Below are 23,194 nucleotides of genomic sequence, written 5' to 3'. Positions count from 1 at the left end.
GGCAGAAGAAAATCACCAGCAGGGATATAGGGAGTCGGCTGTCTTAAATCCCAATCTGAAACCCCAGATCTCCAATCGTCGTCCTCATTATCAGGTGGCAAGCCTCTGTTAATCAGATCAGCTCCATTACCTACAGTAACCACGAGAGGGAGCCCAGAAAGAAAACTCGCAACCCCTCTGTCAATCTGACCAGCTCCACTACCTTAAGTAATAACCAGAGGGAGGCCAGAAAGCGAATTCACAACAATTCTGCTTAGTTATGCAAAGTATACAGCTACCAATAGCATCGTAACACATTTATTTTATAAGCCAATAGTATTGCAAGAAAACCGGAAATTACTTTTATGTCCCTAGTTACGTGGCATAGAGCATAGAACAATAGCACATTCATCAGGGTCTCATATCTTATATTTTGTTCAGACTGGAACAGTCTGGTTTCATAACAGCTGCGACCTTTAAACTACTTAAAGAATTTATCTGGTAAACAAGAAAATGGCATTGCAAGCACAAAAATGGAGTGTTTGAGAACAAGATGTCCCACACATCTGAATACTGTACTTCACAACGCGTCATTCCACGCGCCTACTGAGGAACCGTAAGACGGAGGGAAAACGCATCATTTCATGAGCCTCCTGAGAAGCCATAAGGGAAACGCGTCATTCCACGCGCCTCCTGAGGAACCGTAAGATGTTGGGGAAATGCGTCATTCCACGCGCCTCCTGAGGAACCGTAAGATGTTGGGGAAACGCGTCATTCCATGCGCCTACTGAGGAACCATAAGACGGAGGGGAAATGCGTCATTCCATGCGCCTCCTGAGAAGCCATAAGGGAAACGCGTCATTCCATGAGCCTCCCGAGGATCCGTAAGACGGAGGGGAAACGCGTCATTCCATGCGCCTCCCGAGGAACCGTAAGCCGCAATGGAAACGCGTCATTCCACGAGCCTTCTGAGGAACAGTAAGACGGAGGGGAAACACGTTTGGGCGATGTTTATAATGGAGGCTGCAGATGAGCAGCACACAAACTGTTGCCTCCTTAAAGATGTCGTACTTTTAGTTTAGGTTTCCCTTATTTTCTTTATTTTGTTGTTTTGGGTTCAGGAACCATGAGACAATACTGCCAACCTTCGCAGCCAGGAAGGTTTCCAGATTTAGGGTCCCAGAGGACGAGAGCTTTCCTCCACTTGTTGTTTATACCCTAGGTGTATTTTTTTTTATTTCTTCTGGCAATATTCTACTTCTGATCATTTTAAATAAAACAAATAAAAGTTACCTATTAGTGGGGTAATCTTAGGGTAAGCTAATCCTTGTCCCCTATGAAAAAAGATATGGCGAGAGTATACGGTAAAAATAATTTCTACTGTGTTAAAGGAATATTTAAGTGGTCCCTAGAGGTCATAAAAAAGAGAAAAAGAGACTAATAATTTCCATCATTTGCCCCACTATCGGCAAAATAAAAATGACAAACATTAAGTCCAAAATGCACGTCTACATAAACGCCCCACGTGTGCCTGGTCAGGAATAGGGCAAAAAAATGGCCTGGTCCCGAAAGGGTTAAATAAAGCGCAAATAAAAAAAATAAGGTGCAAATGAAAAACCCGCCATAAAAGCTTAGAGCAAACACACGGATGAATCTGCCCTAGGTGTATACTGTGGCTCCATCGTGACTAGTTCTCCTATGTGAAGTTTCAAGGACGTGTTCACAATCCCAAGAAAAAAAAATCTGCTGTAATCAGCAATGTGTCTCAGCGACCATAAAAATCGCATCATGTGAGAACGCGGCAGAACCGCACCGCACCGCACCGCACCGCACCGCACATAATACGTATGATGCATTGCGGTGGGCGGACCACAGTTTTCGCCACCTCTTGTCTCACGTGACGTTTAGCCCCTCCTTCCAATGGCGCAGTTATGCAGTGACGTCACGGTGGGTGTTTTCAGTCTCGTGAGAAGTGAGCTTTGCGCCTCCTCCAATCACGTACTCTGGTGCCGCCTATGTGTTTTTTTCTGAGGCGGGGCGGAAGTGGCTGTCGCAGTGAATTGTGGGGAGTGTGGTTCCGGTGTGTAGAAGCAGCCCGGGCCGAAGCGGACTACAACTCCCGACATCCCTGAAACCAGCGACCTCTGCGGATACTGAGACCACCCCGGAGACCCCCGCAGACCTGCCCGGCGACCGGACAACATGAGAGATAAACAGAAGCGCCGCAGGGAACGCACGTGGGCCGAGGCCGCCAAGATGGTACGGAGAGGGGCGGGAGCCGTGATCGGGGGGAGGCGAGGGCAGGAGGTTATAAGCGGGGAATGTGCTGGGGGAGGGGCCGGCGCGACTACAGTGGGGTCTCCTGAGCAACGTGTCTGATACAGGGGGGGGGATGGGGGGCGAGGGGAGAGATAATACACCGGGGGGGGGGGATGGGGGGCGAGGGGAGAGATAATACACCGGGGGGGGGGGATGGGGGGCGAGGGGAGAGATAATACACCGGGGGGGGGGGATGGGGGGCGAGGGGAGAGATAATACACCGGGGGGGGGGGATGGGGGGCGAGGGGAGAGATAATACACCGGGGGGGGGGGATGGGGGGCGAGGGGAGAGATAATACACGGGGGGGGGGGAGGATGGGGGGCGAGGGGAGAGATAATACACGGGGGGGGGGGAGGATGGGGGGCGAGGGGAGAGATAATACACGGGGGGGGGGAGGATGGGGGGCGAGGGGAGAGATAATACACGGGGGGGGGGAGGATGGGGGGCGAGGGGAGAGATAATACACCGGGGGGGGGGGAGGATGGGGGGCGAGGGGAGAGATAATACACCGGGGGGGGGGGAGGATGGGGGGGCGAGGGGAGAGATAATACACCGGGGGGGGGATGGGAGAGATAATACACTGGGGGGGGGGGAGGATGGGGGGCGAGGGGGGAGATAAAACACCGTGGGGGGCGAGGGGAGAGATAATACACCGGGGGGGGGGGAGGATGGGGGGCGAGGGGAGAGATAATACACCGGGGGGGGGGGAGGATGGGGGGCGAGGGGAGAGATAATACACCGGGGGGGGGGGAGGATGGGGGGCGAGGGGAGAGATAATACACCGGGGGGGGGGGAGGATGGGGGGCGAGGGGAGAGATAATACACTGGGGGGGGGGGAGGATGGGGGGCGAGGGGAGAGATAATACACCGGGGGGGGGGGGAGGATGGGGGGCGAGGGGGGAGATAATACACCGGGGGGGGGATGGGAGAGATAATACACTGGGGGGGGGGGAGGATGGGGGGCGAGGGGAGAGATAATACACGGGGGGGGGGAGGATGGGGGGCGAGGGGAGAGATAATACACGGGGGGGGAGGATGGGGGGCGAGGGGAGAGATAATACACCGGGGGGGGGGGAGGATGGGGGGCGAGGGGAGAGATAATACACCGGGGGGGGGGGGAGGATGGGGGGCGAGGGGAGAGATAATACACCGGGGGGGGGATGGGAGAGATAATACACTGGGGGGGGGGGAGGATGGGGGGCGAGGGGAGAGATAATACACGGGGGGGGGAGGATGGGGGGCGAGGGGAGAGATAATACACCGGGGGGGGGGGAGGATGGGGGGCGAGGGGAGAGATAATACACCGGGGGGGGGGAGGATGGGGGGCGAGGGAAGAGATAATACACCGGGGGGGGGATGGGAGAGATAATACACTGGGGGGGGGGGAGGATGGGGGGCGAGGGGAGAGATAATACACCGGGGGGGGGGAGGATGGGGGGCGAGGGGAGAGATAATACACCGGGGGGGGGATGGGAGAGATAATACACTGGGGGGGGGGGAGGATGGGGGGCGAGGGGAGAGATAATACACGGGGGGGGGGAGGATGGGGGGCGAGGGGAGAGATAATACACGGGGGGGGAGGATGGGGGGCGAGGGGAGAGATAATACACCGGGGGGGGGGGAGGATGGGGGGCGAGGGGAGAGATAATACACCGGGGGGGGGGGAGGATGGGGGGCGAGGGGAGAGATAATACACCGGGGGGGGGATGGGAGAGATAATACACTGGGGGGGGGGGGAGGATGGGGGGCGAGGGGAGAGATAATACACGGGGGGGGAGGATGGGGGGCGAGGGGAGAGATAATACACCGGGGGGGGGGGAGGATGGGGGGCGAGGGGAGAGATAATACACCGGGGGGGGGGGAGGATGGGGGGCGAGGGGAGAGATAATACACCGGGGGGGGGGATGGGAGAGATAATACACTGGGGGGGGGGGAGGATGGGGGGCGAGGGGAGAGATAATACACCGGGGGGGGGGGAGGATGGGGGGCGAGGGGAGAGATAATACACCGGGGGGGGGATGGGAGAGATAATACACTGGGGGGGGGGGAGGATGGGGGGCGAGGGGAGAGATAATACACGGGGGGGGGGGGAGGATGGGGGGCGAGGGGAGAGATAATACACGGGGGGGGAGGATGGGGGGCGAGGGGAGAGATAATACACCGGGGGGGGGGAGGATGGGGGGCGAGGGGAGAGATAATACACCGGGGGGGGGGGAGGATGGGGGGCGAGGGGAGAGATAATACACCGGGGGGGGGGATGGGAGAGATAATACACTGGGGGGGGGGGAGGATGGGGGGCGAGGGGGGAGATAAAACACCGTGGGGGGCGAGGGGAGAGATAATACACCGGGGGGGGGGGAGGATGGGGGGCGAGGGGGGAGATAATACACCGGGGGGGGGATGGGAGAGATAATACACCGGGGGGGGCGATGGGGGAAGAGATAAAACACCGTGGGGGGCGATGGGAGAGAGAATACACGGGGTGACGGGAAAGATGGGGGGCGATGGGAGAGAGAATACACGGGGTGACGGGAAAGATAATACCGGGGCCTGGATGTGATGGGCGTGTTTATACTTGGAGGAAATTGGGGTGACGGGCAAAATAATACAGGGGGCTGGTGCAAGAGATAATACAAGGGGAGGTTGATGGGTGAGATAATATCGGGGTGGGGTGGTGGTGGTGGATTGGAGTGATGGGTGAGACAACGCCTGCGGAGGGGCGCAATAGGATATTTGTGGAGGAGGTTGGGGAGAATGGTCGGATATTATAATGGTGCAGGTCGGCAAGACATTACCGAGGGTGATGGTCAGGATAATATTGGTGGGGGGATGTGGGTGAATGGTACTGGGTGGGCAGATGGAGGGTCTTGGGTGACTAGATAGGTTTTTGGGGCATGTGATGGTTTATTATGGGGAGGGGAAGTCAATGAAGATAATTAGTGTGGTGTTGTGCAGTCCATGTGGTGCAAAGCAGCACCTGTTAGGGCGTCCACGCGCAGGCTCTGGTGCTGGCAGGTAAAAGCCATTTTTGGAATTGCTATATGAGGTCGGAGGCGCCTGGACCTGAGCAGGGTGCGGAGTCTGTGGTGATCGGGATGATAGCTATTATTTTGATTTAGATGATAATGGAGTTAGTTTTTTTGTCTGGGGCTAATAACTTACAGGCTAAATAGCTGCCTGTTCTTATCCCCATAGGATAAAAATACAAGAGCCCCGGATCGCCCCTTTATTGTGAGCTATTCAGTGCTCTGCAGTTAGACAAAAATGCAGCAGGATCTCCAGATTGAATTAGTGAAAATAACGGATTATGGGGCCTTCTGGTTATGTTAGTTTTTACCTTATAAAAAAAAAAAGTTCCACATGATGTTTGTGTAAAAACTGACACAAAGGGACCAATACTAATTCAATATAGGACTAAGTGACTTTGTCTAAAGCAAAAAATATATATTTTAAAAATCGAAAAATATGTCCCAAAGCGCTTTGTTTTTTTTAAAGCAGTATTGGAATTGTTAAGGACACTCTTGATAATCGGTCATACACAAGGAGCTTGGACGTGGAGTCGTGGCCAAAAGTTTTGAGACTGAGACAACTTCTGGTTTCAGTCATTTGTTTTTTTGGTTAATGACGTACAATTATCAGCATTAAGGCTATGTGCACACTGTGCTTTTTTTTTTTTTTCTTTTTTTTTTTTGGGATGTGGTTTTTTTCACGCAGAATTGGGCCAAAAAAGCTCCTTATGCCAGCTAATACAATGAGAATCCTGAAGTGTTACTTGATCAGTAATTTTCCTTGAGTATTTGCAGGTTTTTGGGTTTTTTTCTGCATGTCAATTCTTAGTGCGGATTTTTAGCGGTTTTCACCCATTGACTTAAATTGAGTCAGTCAAAGCTGCAGTAAATACGCAGGTATAAAAATGTTTGCCGATTTGCTGTATTTTTGATTGCACTTTTACGACTTCTTCCTATGGTGTTTCCCACATTGTCATCTGTGTGACAGCGTGGGAAACATCAGTGGTTCTGGTCGGCAGTAATGTTACCTGCTTACCGCAGGTCTGCAGGTGACAGCTGATTAGAGACTACTACTCCCATCAGGCTACGTCTGCTGTCACTGATGACAGTGATAGCAGGAGCCACTGATGGGAGTAGTCTCTCGTCAACTAATTAAAAAAATTAAAATAATATTAAAATAATTACATATTAAAATAAAAATAAAAAACACATTATACTCGCCTAACACCAAATCCCCCCCAAGCCCTTGTCTCCTACAAAAAATGTAAAATAAAAAAACAACATATACTCACCTTAATGCCCAATTCTTCATTCCCATGTCCCCTGAAAAAAATAAAAAATAACGAACAACCATATACTCTTGTCCACCGTAGACCACGTAATCCAGAGTGTCCCACAGCGATCTCACGTGTAGAAGAGTCACATTGGTAGATGTGACTGTTCTAACAAGCCATCGGATACAGACTGACCGGAGCGTCGTCGTGCCCACAGTGTATAGCGCTGAGCTGCAGTAAGAGAGGTCACACGAGTTCATCAGTTGATGAGCCCCGGTGATCTCACTTCGTTCTCGCGCAGCAGTGGTACCATAAGGACGGGGTCACTCTGCGTTATGGCAGTCCGTTAGACGGACTGCGTTACACCGCGGCATAACGCGGGGCTCATCAGCTGATGAACTCGTGTGACTTCTCTTACTGCAGCTCAAAAAAGCTCTCATTGCTGTACAAAAGTGAGGCAAAAACGTGTTTTTGCAGCAATGTTTTTACTGCCAGGAGATGCAGAAATTTCCGCAGATACTTAGCGTGCGCACATATGCATAAGGTTTTAATGGTTTGTTGAAGCCTTTGACTCTCAGATGATCTAGAACAAAGATGATTTATTTGCACAGTGAAACTTATATGATGTTTCGGTCTCAGTTTAGACCTTCAGATATACGGATTGCCATATATATACAGTATATAGGAGTAAATGCTTAAACTATATATGCAGGACACAATGCGACTTGAGTGGGAATGCCACTAAAGGCATGGCACCCATAGGAGGTCTAAACTGCGGCTGAAGAGTCATATGTTCATGGTGAATTGCAAATCGATCCTCTTTGTTGTACATCATCTGAGTGCCACGTATTTCATAGATCTGATACTATGGCTTGGGCTCCTACTTGTGCACCTGCTGTCACGGGTGTCATGTTCTACTAATTCCTGACTTATGACCGCCCATTCTTGTCCAATCACTGCTTGGAGTTTATCATAATATCTGTGGTTTTGTTATCCTGTGGATAAAAAAAAATAAAAATATTTTGTCAAAACTGCAGCAAGCAACCGAGTGAGTGACACATCACTGGAATCCGATTCTTTACTCCTACATCATGCTGCTCTCAGATTAGGTGGCACATTCCCCCTTTGTATTCATGCTGCCCAAAGGGGCGGATTGCATACAATTTTTGATTTAGTATAAAATCCTTATTGCAAGGAAATGAAACGGCAAATTAATAAAAAATTATTGCTTGACTGGCTCTGATGCAATCAGTAACCAATCCAAAGTTACACAGTACAAATGTAGAGAATGCTGGGAGATTTCTGACACCCAATAAATTATGTAACTCGGGATCAGAAATTTTATATACACAGAAACTCCACCAGCAGAATAGTGAGTGCAGCTCTGGGGTATAATACAGGATGTAACTCAGGATCAGTATCAGATAAGTAATGTAATGTATGTACACAGTGACTCCACCAGCAGAATAGTGAGTGCAGCTCTGGAGTATAATACAGGAGGTAACTCAGGATCAGTACAGGATAAGTAATGTAATGTATGTACACAGTGACTCCACCAGCAGAATAGTGAGTGCAGCTCTGGGGTATAATACAGGATGTAACTCAGGATCAGTACAGGATAAGTAATGTAATGTATGTACACAGTGACTGCACCAGCAGAATAGTGAGTGCAGCTCTGGAGTATAATACAGGATGTAACTCAGGAATCAGTACAGGATAAGTAATGTAATGTACTGTATGTACACAGTGACTCCACCAGCAGAATAGTGAGTGCAGCTCTGGAGTATAATACAGGAGGTAACTCAGGATAAGTAATGTATGTACACAGTGACTCCACCAGCAGAATAGTGAGTGCAGCTCTGGAGTATAATACAGGATGTAACTCAGGATCGGTACAGGATAAGTAATGTAAGGTATGTACACAGTGACTGCACCAGCAGAATAGTGAGTGCAGCTCTGGAGTTTAATATAGGATGTAACTCAGGATCAGTACAGGATAAGTAATGAGAAACTGGGTCTGAGCAGAAAAAGTAAATTAATGTGCATGCAAAATGTAATTGCATATGAACACATGACCTTTACACAGAGAAAAACAAAACACAAAACAAATATCCTGGAATAAAAAGTAAAAAAAAAAATATATATATTTCAAAAATTGCATGAAGGTAGTAATAATAGTAATAATAAGGGTATTTAGTTAACATAATTTTGATCAAAATAATGTAGAAGCCATCCCGCCACGTCACGGCAACCCTTGTGGGACAGTCCTAACTCTTGTATTTAAAACCTTTCCACTTGTCAAGTGACGTAAATGTGAACAAGGACAGAGGGACTGAACCACCAGTAATAGTATAGGCCAGACAGGATGGATTTTCCAACTCAGAAACAGGATAAGTAATGTAATGTATGTACACAGTGGCTCCACCAGCAGAATAGTGAGTGCAGCTCTGGAGTATAATACAGGATGTAACTCAGGATCAGTACAGGATAAGTAATGTAATGTATGTACATAGTGACTCCACCAGCAGAGTAGTGAGTGCAGCTCTGGAGTATAATACAGGATGTAACTCAGGATCAGTACAGGATAAGTAATGTATGTACACAGTGACTGCACCAGCAGAATAGTGAGTGCAGCTCTGGAGTATAATACAGGATGTAACTCGGGATCAGTACAGGATAAGTAATGTATGTACACAGTGACTCCACCAGCAGAATAGTGAGTGCAGCTCTGGAGTATAATACAGGATGTAACTCGGGATCAGTACAGGATAAGTAATGTAATGTATGTACACAGTGACTCCACCAGTAGAATAGTGAGTGCAGCTCTGGAGTATAATACAGGATGTAACTCAGGACCAGTACAGGATAAGTAATGTAATGTATGTACACAGTGACTGCACCAGCAGAATAGTGAGTGCAGCTCTGGAGTATAATACAGGATGTAACTCAGGATCAGTACAGGATAAGTAATGTATGTACACAGTGACTGCACCAGCAGAATAGTGAGTGCAGCTCTGCAGTATAATACAGGATTTAACCCAGGATCAGTGCAGGAGAAGCAATCTCGGGTAATATTTGGAGTAAAATCCACATGATTCCTAAATCCACTATGTATAATGGAGTAGATAACTGGTGGGAGTCCACTGATTAGATTTCTATCGCGCAGAGGTCGTTGTAGTGTTTTCCTAGCAGAAGAAAAGGAATGAAATCACAAATATGGATTTAAAACTCCCGATCATCCTAGCACCTTAGTGCAGTTATTAGATGGGGCAGCAGATAAGTGGGGAAGTTTATAGATTGTAGCCGTCTGGTAATTGGCAGGAACTCAGCAGATGGAAGGGCAAAGTAGGCACTGATCATTGCTTTGCCGTTGATAGAAAAGAGCTGCAGTTTAAATCATGGTAGGAATGGGCAGATCGGCCACTGGATTTATTTTGCTCACTTATATAGCGCCGTTCATTTCACACTGCTTTATAGACATTGTTGGCACTGTCCCCATTGGGGCTCACAATATAGACTCCATATCAATAGGTCTTTGGTGTGTGGGAGGAAACCTACGCAAACATGAGGAGAAAATAGAAGCCCTACATAAAACTAGTAAAATTGATTAGTGCAGGATCCGAGGGGGCGGAGCTCCAAAATAAAAATCTTCATGCTCCGCCCATGCAGAACTCACACTAGGCCTAACACTGGATTTTGTAATTTCCTTTATGAAAACTGAATGTCTTGTGGATCGACATGGTTGACCGTTCTTCTCCTTGCAGGTTTTGGAGAATTACTCAGATGCGCCAATGACTCCTAAACAAATCCTGAATGTGATCGAGGCCGAGGGGCTAAAGGAGACAAAGTAAGTTACGCAAGGAAGGAAAGTGTGGGGCGGGGGAGAAGAGGGGTTAACTGCATTTAAGATTTCTGTAGCCGTCATGAGTTTCTTTTGTTACTTCCTGGTTTCAGTTGATTTTATTGCTCCCAAGATGACTAATATTTTATTGATTGTGGCTTTTTCTCTTCTTTTTGTTTCCTTATCTGTTGCTCGTCTTCGTCCTTGGTATCTACAGAAGGTAAGACTGTGTGGCTGCTCCGAGATGTAAAGGGCCCGTCTTATGTCAATCCAGGTTTATTTATTGCATACTTACAAGCTCTCCGTTATTCTACTTGGCTTTTGGTTACAATTTCTCACTAAACTTAGTATCACTGCTTGCTTTGAGTGAATAAATATATGAAGTCTTAAAACCTGTGTAGACCTAAAATTTCTCACATCTGAGGGTTTGTTCAATTGTACCCAGTGTAGACTATCTTCTGTGGGCTGAACAGCTGGATGTTAAAAGAAGAAAAAAAAAAGTTCTGCAGATCTAATCTTCTAAAGAAATCAAACAGGAGAGCACTCGCGCTAAAGGATCAGACACCATAAAACATTACTGATCAATTGTGTACATAGTAAATACCTGTAATATCAGCAATGTTTTATGGTGTCTGATCCTTTAGCGCGAGTACTCTCCTGTTTGATTTCTTTATTATTGTTTACTCCATTGTGGTAGGGGTCTTGTGCTACTTGCAGCGGAGTCAGCCCATTTATACTAGCGCCGCTAACATATATCCATTTTTGTTAAAGATATATGAAATATAGACATAATTCTAGGTGCTGCATGGAGACTCTGAGGTGTGTCTAATTTTGTGTTTGGGCCACAAATTTAAATTTTATTATGCTTTTTTATTATTATTATTATTGTTATTATTAGATGCAAAATTGCATGACGTTGCTTGTGTGTATAAAGCAGTAAGTGACATTTTGATAATATGCCAGAAAATATATCATTACAGTGGGTTTAATATAATTTTTTTTTATTTTATAGATTTTATTCTTGCACATCAAAAGTAAATAACTTGTCCTCTCTGCCAGAGGCGCAAAAAGTAGAAAAAAAAAAAAAAAAAAAAAATATCTCTCTCTCTCTCTCTCTCTCTCTCTCTCTCTCTCTCTCTCTCTCTCTCTCTCTCTCTCTCTCTCTCTCTCTCTCTCTCTCTCTCTCTCTCTCTCTCTGTGAATTCTCTCTTGACTTGTGCAAGTTAGTACATACATACAAAAATTGAGACCACTTTCAAATGTTTTGAGTAAAATGTAAATTGTTCTTTTAGTCTATGAACTTCTGACAACATGTCACCGAATTTCCAAGCAATGACCATTTTGAAAAAAAATAAAAATAAACCCAGTGCTTTCAGACCACAAATTTTGCAAAGAAAACAAGTTCATAATCATTTAGAAACAACAATACTAATGTTTTAATGCAGGAAGAGTTCAGAAAGCAATATTTGTTGAATAACCATGATTGTTAATCGCAGCTTTCATGCGTCTTGGCATGCTTGCCACCAGTCTTTCCACACTGCTTCTGGTGCAAAAATGTAAGCAGTTCTTCTTTGTTTGATGGCTTGTGCTTATACTATCTTCCTCTTGGTTACATTCCAGAGGTTTTCAGTGGGGTTCAGGTCTGGAGATTGGGCTGCCCATGACAGGGTTTGATGTGGTGGTCTCTTTTTGCCAGAGCTGTATATTACTGAAAACGCAGCAGCTCTTTATTGCTCCTTTCTATACTTGTGTGCTGTTCTTCTGTTGTTCCACCTGGAAATTCCTAAGTGTCCCTGAGCAGGGAATGGTGACAATTGTTAATTTATGCATTTCCAGGAGGAATAACAGCAAAACCGCACAACACAGGGTATTAGGAAAAAAATGCTTTATGGTAGTTACTAAAACCGAGATGTCAAGAGTGAAGCCGGGCCCTCCTTAAATGGTTGGGTAAACCAGACCCCCTCCAATTGATTCTCTTCATTCTTTGCAGCATTTCCTCCCCTCTGTCTTGTCTGAACGCCATGTTGCACTCCAACTCCAGGACACGAGAGGCCATGTTTTACAAGCTCCCCGGCCGCATCAGTCTCTTCACTATGAAGGTTAGTGCTGCCCCTGGTCATTAATCTGGTGTATTCACATTGATAGGTGGCAGATAACCAGGTATTCAAGCTGATCGGTCTGCAAAGTGTTAGTGGGATTATCAAAATGTCTTTATTCCAGAAAACCGTTCTTTCACAGCATCTGGAGGTTGGAGCTCCTCTTTAATTTCATGAATATATAAAAGGGGCTGCTCATACTGTATATCTTTGCGATAATACCTGTGTGGTTGTGCTGCCTTTCATGTGTGCTTGTTCTCTGGCAGAAGAACGCAGTACAGTGGTCTCGCGTGGTGTCGCTGCCGGACGATGGGGACATGGAGGACACCGCAGATGAGGAGGGAAGCCAGTGGACAGAGGGCGGCTTAGTGCCTGCAGGTGACGGTGACAGGGAGAGACCTTCTGCAGAGTGCGACCATGATGCTTTGCACAAAGATGAATGAAACCAGGCCAAACAAAATTTTCCTTTTTTTTTTTTTTTTTTTCATTCTTTAAAAAAATAAACTATTAACACTTTATAAAGCATTTTTACTCTGCAGAACTTTTTTGCACAGTTCTGTACGTAAACAGTTTATGACATGGGTGACGTTTTAGAACCCTCCATTTTTAACACTGCAGACTACGTTTCCAGCTGGCAAATTGCTATGGAAGCAAAGTTAAAGGGGTTGTTCACTTCTTGTACAACTCCTTTTCAACCCACATGTTTCCACCTAGTAAAATAATAACATTTATACTCCCCTCCGATGTTAGCTCTGGCTGTCCCGGGGCTCTCCTGACCTAACAATGTATCGCTAGCCCCGGGAAAGCCAGTGCCAACATCGGAGGGGAGTAGACATGTACGTGTTAATGTTTTACTGAGTGGGAAAACATAGGGCTTGAGAAGGTGTTATCAGAGCCGTTGGCAACCCATGTAATATTACAGTGATTGAATAACTTAAGTTTTATTTATTTTTTTTTCCTGTTTGCTGCAGCCGAAACCTCAGTCAGCGCATCCTGTTCTCGAGAGTCGCATGTCAGGGAAACCAGGTCGCTAGTACAGGTCAGTACTCCACTGTACAGTGCCGTGCAGCAACCGGATCGGCGTCACCTAAAGAAGATTGCTGTGTTGCTTTTGCAATCAATGGAGCACAATTGTTATGAAAGATTCAGCCCCTAATATTCGTTGGGCTGGTTTCTTACATTATCTTTGCGTTTTTAGATGAATAAGCAGAAGAGAAGAAGTGGGGTGCTGCTGCCTCGGGTCGTCCTTACACCTCTTAAAGTAAACGGGGCTCATCTGCCATCCACGTCAGGTGAGGACATTCACCATACGGTCCTGTGTAATTCTGTATGGCTGCAGGCAGAAAGCACTTTATCACTAGAAGAAGGTATTTGCATCTACTTTGTTATAGATAAATAAATTACAATAATGCCATAATAAACTATATTATGGCTTGTAAGGCTGTTTTGACTTAGGACTTCACTGTATTGTGATTCATCAGAAGCTAATGGTTTTGGTAGACGTTTAATGTATCATTGACACTTGGTTGCTGCCCCCAGAACAGTATCGTGTTTTGCATATTATAAGGTGCACTGAACCATAACACACATTCCAAATTTTGAGGAAGAAAATAGAAAAGAAAGGTTTTTAATAAAACGCCGGTGTCTTTTAGTCCACTTTTACAGTAGCTCACTGGGAGGGGGTCGCGCCTGTGCTAGAGCGGTGTCCCTGGAGGCAGCGGCCCTGCTGCAGGAAGCTGGCGGCAGGAGTGGGGCGAGATACTGTGAGCCTTGGGCTGGGAGTAGGGGGTGTGAGGTGGTGTGAGGTTGCGCAGGCTCTAGACTTTTAGAAAAAGTTGAGGAGTCCACACGCTTACCATCACTGTGGTGGACTTCAGGAGCCTAGATCTCAATTGGCGCATGAGTCTCCTCTGGCGGCCATTTTCCCAAAGTCCACCACAGGGAAAAGGATGGGAAATGCAGGGACGCCCGAGATTTTCTGAAAGTCTGGAGACCGCGCTGCTGAACGCCCCAATTGGAAAAATAAGGTATCTCTGCGGACGCCCCCTTGGTTATAGTGGAAATGGTCATGTAAAGTTTACAAGCTAATGTCTTCGCAACAGAGATGAGAAATGAAAAAATAAGTCTCCCCAAGGTTTTCAGCGACTTGACCTTGGTGGGGCCAGTTTAGCACGTAAAATGTGGTGAAAGGTTCCTCTTTAAGACCACAGATCACTTTATCGTTTTGGCTCCAGGTTTGTCCGTTTCCCGCGTAGAAAGCGAGTCGTCTGGCAGCGCATCTTTGAGGGGCAGCCTAGCGTTTCACAGACGAAGCGGTCTAAGCAGCACCTCCACCCATCATCTGAGAAACCTAAAGAACATCTCTGCTCCAGGTCGGTCCCATCACATTGTGCAGTCTCACCATTCTCCAGATCTCTGCTTGCTGTCAATGACTGGAAACATTCAAGTTTATGTTCAAAGGCTGAAACCCGGCACAGACCTAATTATTCTTACCGATGAGTTTGTTTCCATTCTATCCAAGGTAGAAAATCTTCTAACAGCACAACTTTCTCCTGAATGTTACCTCTTACCTGTGCTAATACTTTGTCATTCTGTAGCCAAGAGAGTTTTAGCTCAGAGTATTGCGTAGACTAAATACAATCCTGTGTGAGAAAAACATTTTGGTCTGTAAAAAGTTTTCAACATCTGTGTACAATGAAGATTAAGGGGTTTTTTTTTAAACTGACAAGAAGCAGAGATCTTGAAACTGGTGGCAAATTGCAGCACAAAATGTGAATGATCCCAATCCCTTTTAACACTTGGGCGTTTTCTTTTTGCAGGCCAAGTGAAGAAGAAGGAGGAGGAGATTGATTTTGAGACTCCCGGCTCCATACTGGTGAACACTAATTTACGTGCCCTGATAAACGTGCGGACGTTCAACGCTCTCCCGTCTCACCTCCAACAGCAGCTCCTACTGCTCCTCCCAGACGTGGACCGACAGGTGGGTGCCCTATGTGGGAGGTCGGGTGCCCATGGATTTCCATAACTGGGGGCTCCAATGGATGCTGCAGTTAGTGGCAATACAAATCCATGATCTTTGAGGATGGTACATTTTCATGACTCCAAGGGGAACATAAAATAATTACAAAAAATTAAAAAATGTGGGGGCTTATGTTTAGTAAAAACAAAAAAAATATACCGCCCTAATAATCTGAATATGTATTACTTCACCAACTGTATAAAAATCAGAATTAAAAAAAATTACAAGAATAGCTGTAGATGTAATATTTATAATTACTAGATATCCACATATGATATCCTTGCATTTCCATACCCGTGACAAAATTGCAGCCACTGAAATGTGGAGAGGTAAAAACATTAAAATATTGGGCTAGTCGTTAAGGTCTTTTGTAAGCCTGGACATCCATGTTATAACCAAAAAAACCTCAACTATTAATACTTTAAATAGTTGGCAAATCCCTTTTTAAGAGTTATTCCCGTCTTCCTAAATGTGCGTTATCAGATAGTGTCTGTAAATACAAGCAATTTTGTAATTTGCTCCCATTTTAAATGTTTCGTTCTTGACATAACACTTTTGTTTATATCCAATTGCCCTGGAGACCAACTACCACTGATGGCAGAATACATGCAGTGCTTACAAGCTCTTTATTGATATTGTAAGCACTCTTTTGACACTGGCCAAAATTTGCTGGAGCGCGATCACACCTTGCGCTAACAAACTAGACCGCAGCAGTGGTCGGTCCCCGAGGCAATGACCTGTAAACCTAAGAACAGTGTTAATATCTCAAGGACGGCTGGAAAGTTTTTAGGAGCAATAAATTGTAAAAGTCTATCTTTACAATATCCATGTGCTATGAAGATGGGAATAACCCTTTAAAGGTTTTCTCCTGTTTCACTCGTTTTCTCATTCATCAGGGGGTGAATGGAACAGGTGATGCCCCGTCTAGTAATACCTGCTGTTACCTTATGTAGACGTCACCTCCCGATGTGGAAGTGATTGGAACAGAACTCAAACGATTGTGAAAAGTTCAGCAACTTTCTAATGTAATTTGTTGATAAATTCCCCATGATGCCTGCTTCCTGCTTGTAAATAGGAAGGTCGTTGCGTACATCCAAACCTATTCTGACCGTGCACTTCACACAGCTGAGGGTTTGGCACAACTTTATCCGTCATCTGATAGCCGTTACATGCTCTGATACATTGTAGCAAACAATCAGGACAGGAGAGAAATTGCTCTTGTTAATGTGTTCATCTTGTTTCCACTGGATACAATCATAGCGACAGTGAGACGTAAGTTTTAGGTCCGTTCAGGTTTTCAGCCTTTGGATGTTAATGGTGTTTGAAACACAAAATATACACACAAAAAAAGCTGGACTGATCATTTCTGTACATCCCCCATCGTTCCACAGGTCAGTCCAGAGGGACAGTTGCGGATGAGCGGCAGCGCCCTGAATAATGAATTTTTTGCTCACGCTTGTCAGAGATGGCGGGAGAGGCTGGCAGAAGGTAGGCGGCTGGGACATGAAGTTTGTGGCTTTGTCTCTTTTTCTTTTAGGAGCGTCTTAGGTGATAGTTCTTGTGTTCTCTGCAGGTGAATTCACCCCTGAAGCTCAGCTCCGGATGAGGCAGGAGATGGGGAAGGAGAAGAAAGTTGAGGACTGGAAAGAGAAATTCTTTGAAGATTTCTATGGACAGAAGTAAGTTGTTTTCTGGGTGTAATCCCTCTGGGATAAGGTCTGGACTGCACCAGTGCCCCCTGTAGGCTGGCCCCCCCCGCCTGCTGCATGCTGTACTGTACTGAAAATCATCTGTCTTTTGAGGGTTCTCGTAGCGGGAACCTTCCAGCACCTGAGACTTGTGTGTATGAACGGTGACAACCTGTCTACAGATAATGATGACGCAGCCCACCCTTTCTCTTGTTGACACCCTTGACTATATTGGTCTTATTGTAGTCCACCCATTTTATATTCCAGTATCTGGTATTCCGTATAGTCCTGACTGCTAGCTGATGAGTAAGGTGGTCATAGCCCTGACAACAATTGATGTGTCTTATTTGGTAGGCTTGGATATTCTGAGGAGCTGGGATCTGATCCAGAAGAGAAATCTAATGAGTCGACACGTCTTCACCAAGGGAGGCCAAGAACAATCCCAGAACCTGCTCAGAACCTGGAGAATGCTCCTGAGGTCCGAATGAGAACTCGCAGAAGTCTATACAGGAACGTTGGCAAGATCCAACATCATCTCCCAGCAGCTTCAAAAGCTGCCACCTCACCTCCCCAAGAGAAAACAGAATCTGATCCACTACCTGCGGAGGACAGACTGTTGCCAAGAGATGACGTTAACCTGCCATCCACCTCCGAGAGAGTGCCCGAGCTTCACCCCGAAACTACCTCCGAGCAGAAGCGAAAGACCACAGAACCAGAGACCTCCAGCCCCTCCCTCGATAAGAAGCCACGGATGGAACAGCGTCAGTCCTTTCGTAACACAATTCAGAGTGTTCACCCCGAAAAGCCACAGCCCACCAAAGAAGAACCAAAAGTCCCACCAATCCGGGTATGAGACCGAATGTTCCTTCATTTTATGTATTTTAAAAAAAAAAGTGTGTGTATATAAAATATATGCTTGTCTAATATATACATGTGTGTGCATAAAATGTGTAATATATACATATGTGTGTATGATATACAGGGTGGGCCATTTATATGGATACACCTAAATTAAATTAGAATGGTTGGTGATATCCACTCCCTGTTTGTGGCACTTTAGTGTATTGGAGGGTGGAAACTTTTCAAGATGGGTGGTGACCATGGCGGCCATTTTGAAGTCTACCCACCCAGGTGTATCCATATAAATGGCCCACCTTGTATACATATGTGTAATGTGAGTAATATATTGTAAAATCACACATGTTTTGTACATGGACCCTGCTGATAACATGGATGTATTCAGTACGAAGTAAATGGACTAACTTTAGCTTTTTCTCCCTGCCGCCCTTTCCCCAGATACAGCTTTCGCGGATCAAACCTCCCTGGGTGGTTAAAGGTTTGCCAGCTTACCAGATCTGCCCCCGGATCATCCCAAACCCTGATCCCACTGGGTGCTGGCCTTCTGCCTGCTCGCCTGCTGACAGTCAGACCGGTGACCATCACTCCCAAACCACCAGTGGCGACGGTCAAAGTAACGTCAACAACGGTCTCCAGCGCCCGAACAAAAGAAGAAGCCGATCCAGAAGCTCCAGAAGAAGAAGCAGAAAGCGAAGACACCAAGAGAAATCAGCAAATTGCTGCCGAACACAATTACTGCCAGCCGTTACAATGACACCGGAAAAACCAGAGGTCCCACGGGTCAAAATCAGCTGGGTGTCAAGTGCTACGGCTGACAGCAGTGATGAGCTTAGCATGACCGACTCCCTTACCAAAGAACGGCATCTGGATAAGGTTGGTGTCCCGGAGGACAACTCCCTGGGTGGTGAGAAGGATGTTCAGGTGGCACACGCAGAGGAGGAGAATATGTGCACAGGCCAGTGCGGTGATGAGAGGATGTTGGCAACACCAATGGAGGGACATGTTTTGGGTGACGTTTCCAACACTTTTCAGAACAGGATTAAGCAAGTCACATCCTGTTCGACCGAAAAGGATTGTCATTGTCCTGAAAAGAAGCCGGATGCAGCGCCAGCGGACTGCACCGAGCACCCGGTGCTCCCTACGTCCTCCATAGTGCACACCCACTTATTGGACACAACTAAAACCTCACCCCTGGGGCTATTGCCAGTGCATGCCAATGACCCCTCAACACCCAACCCCATATTGGACTATGCTGGTGACCCATGTTGTTATGGCCGTCATCAGGACAATGTTTTGTATCCGTTGGTCAACAACTCACATGAGCCAAATGAGTTGGACTCACCCCATGGTGCTATTCAGGCAGGGTCCGTACAAGAGACATTGGTGACCCAACAGTCGCCCGCAGCTGAGAACGTTAGCGAGCGTACACCCATTTCTGACCCGACAAATAACGGTTTTAAGGGAAATCTGGCAACCTCTTTACCCCTCAGTGCTGTCCCTTTTACAACGAACACCGTTCTGGAGGATGAATTCCCTGAGCCCACAACCAAGGTTGGCAGTTTTTTAGTTGGCACGAATGATGGGCAGGTAAGGTTATGCTTGCCTTCTGGTTTGTCAACCACAAATCTGGAGGCAGAAATGCATGGCAGCGCTGGCACCCTTATTGAGCCATCATCCAACCATCGCCCCTTGAAGGAGATGTCTCACCAGGATGGCTCTGGACAGCATAAACACTCTCTCCGTAACCTGTCTGGCTTTGCAAGTAAAGTCCCCTCATTACTGGATATGCCGTTCATCCAGTTTCCTAAGGAGGTGGGGGTACACGTCCAGCTGCCTGCAGACTTGGCCCTGTCTCCCCCTCACAAGATGAAGGACGCCTTCCTGGAGATGCTGTCGCAGGATGTGGAGTCTTACTGTTACTCCGCAGGGGTCCGTCTCTCTTCCTCACCACCTGGAGATTTTGCAGTTACCGGCAGCGCCTCACTCTCCGTAGAAGTCTTCTCCGAACATGGAGACGGCGGGGAAGAGCAGGTGTCGCTGAGATGTTCCTGCAGCTTCAAAGCCATGACCATGTGCGAGGGCTGCGGGGCCTTCTGTCACATCGACTGCATTGGACCCTCCAAACTGTGTGTTTCGTGCCTTGTCATAAGATAATCTGATGGCTCTGGTGGCAATCTTTTAGATTAGCAAGATGGTCACCAACCTGCTTTGTATACAAGATTGTGGTGGTGGAACTACAGCACCCAGCAAAACTGATTTGGTTATAGTCCCACCACTGTCCGGGTTGCAGAGCAGGTGACGACCCATTGTTTTTAGTGTTGGTATTTTAATATCCTGAGCTCAGAGATGTTAATATTGTATTATGCTTCATTTTGTTAGAAATTGAAAAACCTGCTGATGAATATTACTCAGCTCTTATCGGGATACCGACCCTACTGAAGGGGTAGTAATGGCCATCGGGGGGCGCTGCAAGACCACCTGCTCGGTTCGTACCCATGCTTTTTATCTAGCCCCATAAATGAACACTTTTTAGATTTTTTTTTTTTTTTTTTTGCAAATGCAGCAAACCCTCAGCTGTGAACAGGAAGAAGTTTCCTGCATAGCTGGGGGGTGTACTTACATTTTTATATTCACTTAATTTCTATTAAACATTTCACGTGCATGGACGGTGGCTGGCACGCTGCCCCCATGGTTGACTTGGTCGGGCGTTCACAGTATTGATACCAATCGTGTTTTGACCGTTGCTCCATTACTGCCTCTTCAAGCCTCGCACGCTCATGGAGGTGAGTGTACGGAGGGGATGGGAGAGGGTCGGGGAGGGGGTTCTCCCCTGCCTTGTCTATGGTTTGGGCTGCATGGCAGGGCTATGACCAGTGTTTAGGGGGTGGGTTTTGGAGGGGCGGGTAGGGTTATTGGGGCGTCCATCTTTTGTAATGCATGGACAGTATATCTGGAAGCAGGAAGCGCTTTGTGACGTGAACGGGTTGTACATAACCGGAGGAGATATGGCTTCTGCATCCGTGTTTTATCCCTGTACTTATTATTATGGTGTACACATTTCTGGCCTATAATATAAATGTATATTCTGTATACACGGCTGTGTGTGGTCATTTACTGCGCTGCTATTGAATGACGCCGCTTTTCTACCTCCATTTATATTCCCTCCCCCAAGTTCTTGTGGAGGTGGATATTTTCTGCAAAGCCACAACTATTCCCCCATTCCTACACCAGTCTGACTGCAGGGACCCCCAATGCCCAGACTTTGGGGGCTGTGGACCAGATGCCTCTATAAATTATACAGATCCCACTAATCAGACTTGTGCTGTCTGTGATGTCATGAGCACTGCCCCTCTGTGTCCTTTACACGCCCAGGACTTAAGCCACTCCAAGTAACATAGGTTTATATTGAATGATGGCAAGCAGAGATCTTGAAAACCTCTGTATCCAGAATATTCCTCTTTGACAGATGGTGCTGAAGAAATTAAAAATCCTCATGGGTAGTACATTTATTTTTCCGTCCCATTTAATGAGAATCTGTCAGTAGGATCACCCCTCCTAAGCGTCTATATGGCATGCAGTTCATAGGAAGCTGAAGAAAATGATACCTTGATATCTGTTATCCAATGTTTTATTCCAGAGAGATCCACATTATTCTTAATCAGTATGTGGAGCTGTTAAGATCTACGGGCAGGACATAGATCTCCCTGAGAATCTGCCTCCAGAGATTATAATAAAGGGGCATTACCAGTGTGAGACATGTAATGACTGATAGTCTGCTCTCCTGATCTACATGTCTCACACTGGTAACTCCCCCTTTCATTTTTTAATATGAGCTCTGGAGGTAGATTCTCAGGGCGATCTAATGTCTGGCCCATAGAACCTAACGGCTCATTTACATATTAAGAAAAATGTGGATTTTTCTGGAATAAAACATCAGATCACAGATAATCAAGGAATCCTTTTATTCAGCTTCCTATGACCTGCATGTCCATTTAGATAGCTTAGGAAAGTTTATGCCAGATTCCATTTAAATATACTACAAAAGTAGGCGTGGGGATTCCCCCCCAAAAAAACAGAACCCACACAGCTGCTGCTGTGTGTGTAAAGGGTTCTGCTTCTGCGCCTCTTCCACATCGACAGGTCCCAGCACGGACATAAAGGTACAAACACTTGTGCTAGGTGATGAATCCTTGATTTCAGGTTTTTCACTTGGTCTCTTTGCCCCAAGTGTAATCCAGCTCCTCGGCATGCCGATTTATTAACATTTGTTAGAGGGGGCAGAATTCCAGTGTGGTCCTGAAGTGCGACGACGCTGCCTGTAAAAAGGTTGTTCGGGACATGATATGCCATGGTCAATTGTGAGTGGGATTATTAAAGCGTCTCAGCCATGAAGTAGAGACCATGTAAACTTATAGAAGGAGATTACTAAGTGCTGAGGATCAGAGGGTAGAACAGTCACCAACGCTCTCCTGACTCCATAACTCCAAGCCTCCTCTAGTATTAACATCAGCACACACTATGGCCTGCCGCATGAGTGTATTTGGCCCACTCCCTCCACCATCATTCTCCCTCTGCGCCTGATGTCTCTGCATGCCATTATGTCATTACAATGCACCCGCTATGTTGAGCACTGCTCAGGGTCAGATGATGCACTGCAGAGACGAGCAGCGGGGGAACAAGGAGAGGCAAGTATTTTATGTGGGGGCTATAATACTGTATGGGACACTATGGGGGGGATGTTATACTGTATGGGGCACTGTGTGTGGGGGCTATTACACTGTATGGGGCACTATGTGGGGGCTGTTATACTGTATGGAGCCACTATGCGGGGGCTGTTATACTGTATGGAGCCCCTATGTAGGGGGCTGTTATACTGTATGGGGCACTATGCGGGGGCTATTATATGGTGTGATTACAGCTGGGGAACCTTACTGTGTTGGTCAGCATACTTTGCCTGGAGGGTACAGTAGTCGTCGTATCGTGCATGTGAAAGGTTGTTCATGGGACAACCCAAGTTTTTTTTTTTCCATATGAAAAGGTTCATCATGTCTGATGAGGAAAAACATCCTCAATTGTAGACCTTTTTAAATATGAAGGTCGGCCCATGGCTT

General features: G+C 46.6%; 1 protein-coding gene across 3 annotated transcripts; it reads left to right on the top strand.

Moving 5' to 3' along the window:
- The first annotated feature begins 1,965 nt into the window (after window positions 1–1,965).
- On the top strand, window positions 1,966–21,173 carry ASXL1 (ASXL transcriptional regulator 1). Of its 3 annotated transcripts, XM_073580715.1 has the most exons (12): window positions 1,966–2,238; window positions 10,346–10,428; window positions 12,413–12,521; window positions 12,785–12,896; window positions 13,490–13,557; window positions 13,717–13,810; window positions 14,753–14,890; window positions 15,338–15,498; window positions 16,929–17,025; window positions 17,111–17,216; window positions 17,580–18,072; window positions 18,522–21,173. In XM_073580715.1, exons 1-12 carry the CDS (start codon window positions 2,182–2,184, stop codon window positions 20,235–20,237), a joined length of 3,234 nt encoding a protein of 1,077 aa, XP_073436816.1. In that variant the 5' UTR covers window positions 1,966–2,181; the 3' UTR covers window positions 20,238–21,173. The 3 variants fall into 3 exon arrangements, with proteins under 3 accessions (XP_073436816.1, XP_073436815.1, XP_073436814.1); XM_073580714.1 differs by lacking the exons at window positions 1,966–2,238; window positions 10,346–10,428 and having other exon boundaries at window positions 12,366–12,521; window positions 18,528–21,173; XM_073580713.1 differs by lacking the exons at window positions 1,966–2,238; window positions 10,346–10,428 and having other exon boundaries at window positions 12,376–12,521; window positions 12,788–12,896.
- The last annotated feature ends 2,021 nt before the right edge of the window (window positions 21,174–23,194 follow it).

This window comes from Dendrobates tinctorius, unplaced genomic scaffold (assembly GCF_039654945.1).
Source record: "Dendrobates tinctorius isolate UK_male_01 unplaced genomic scaffold, ASM3965494v1 ptg000065l, whole genome shotgun sequence".
NCBI classification, from domain to species: Eukaryota; Metazoa; Chordata; class Amphibia; order Anura; family Dendrobatidae; genus Dendrobates; species Dendrobates tinctorius.
The sequence above is the reverse complement of the archived record's forward strand: the minus strand, read 5'-3'. Positions and strand labels throughout refer to the sequence as shown.

What these genes read in the sequence shown, in the direction of transcription:
- ASXL1 (XM_073580715.1), top strand. Translation starts at nt 2,182, where the DNA reads ATGAGAGATAAACAGAAGCGCCGCAGGGAACGCACGTGGGCCGAGGCC. An exon ending in TCAGTCTCTTCACTATGAAG is followed by an intron (nt 12,522 to 12,784) that starts GTTAGTGCTGCC and finishes GTTCTCTGGCAG; the next exon opens with AAGAACGCAGTACAGTGGTC. An exon ending in GAAGATTTCTATGGACAGAA is followed by an intron (nt 17,217 to 17,579) that starts GTAAGTTGTTTT and finishes CTTATTTGGTAG; the next exon opens with GCTTGGATATTCTGAGGAGC.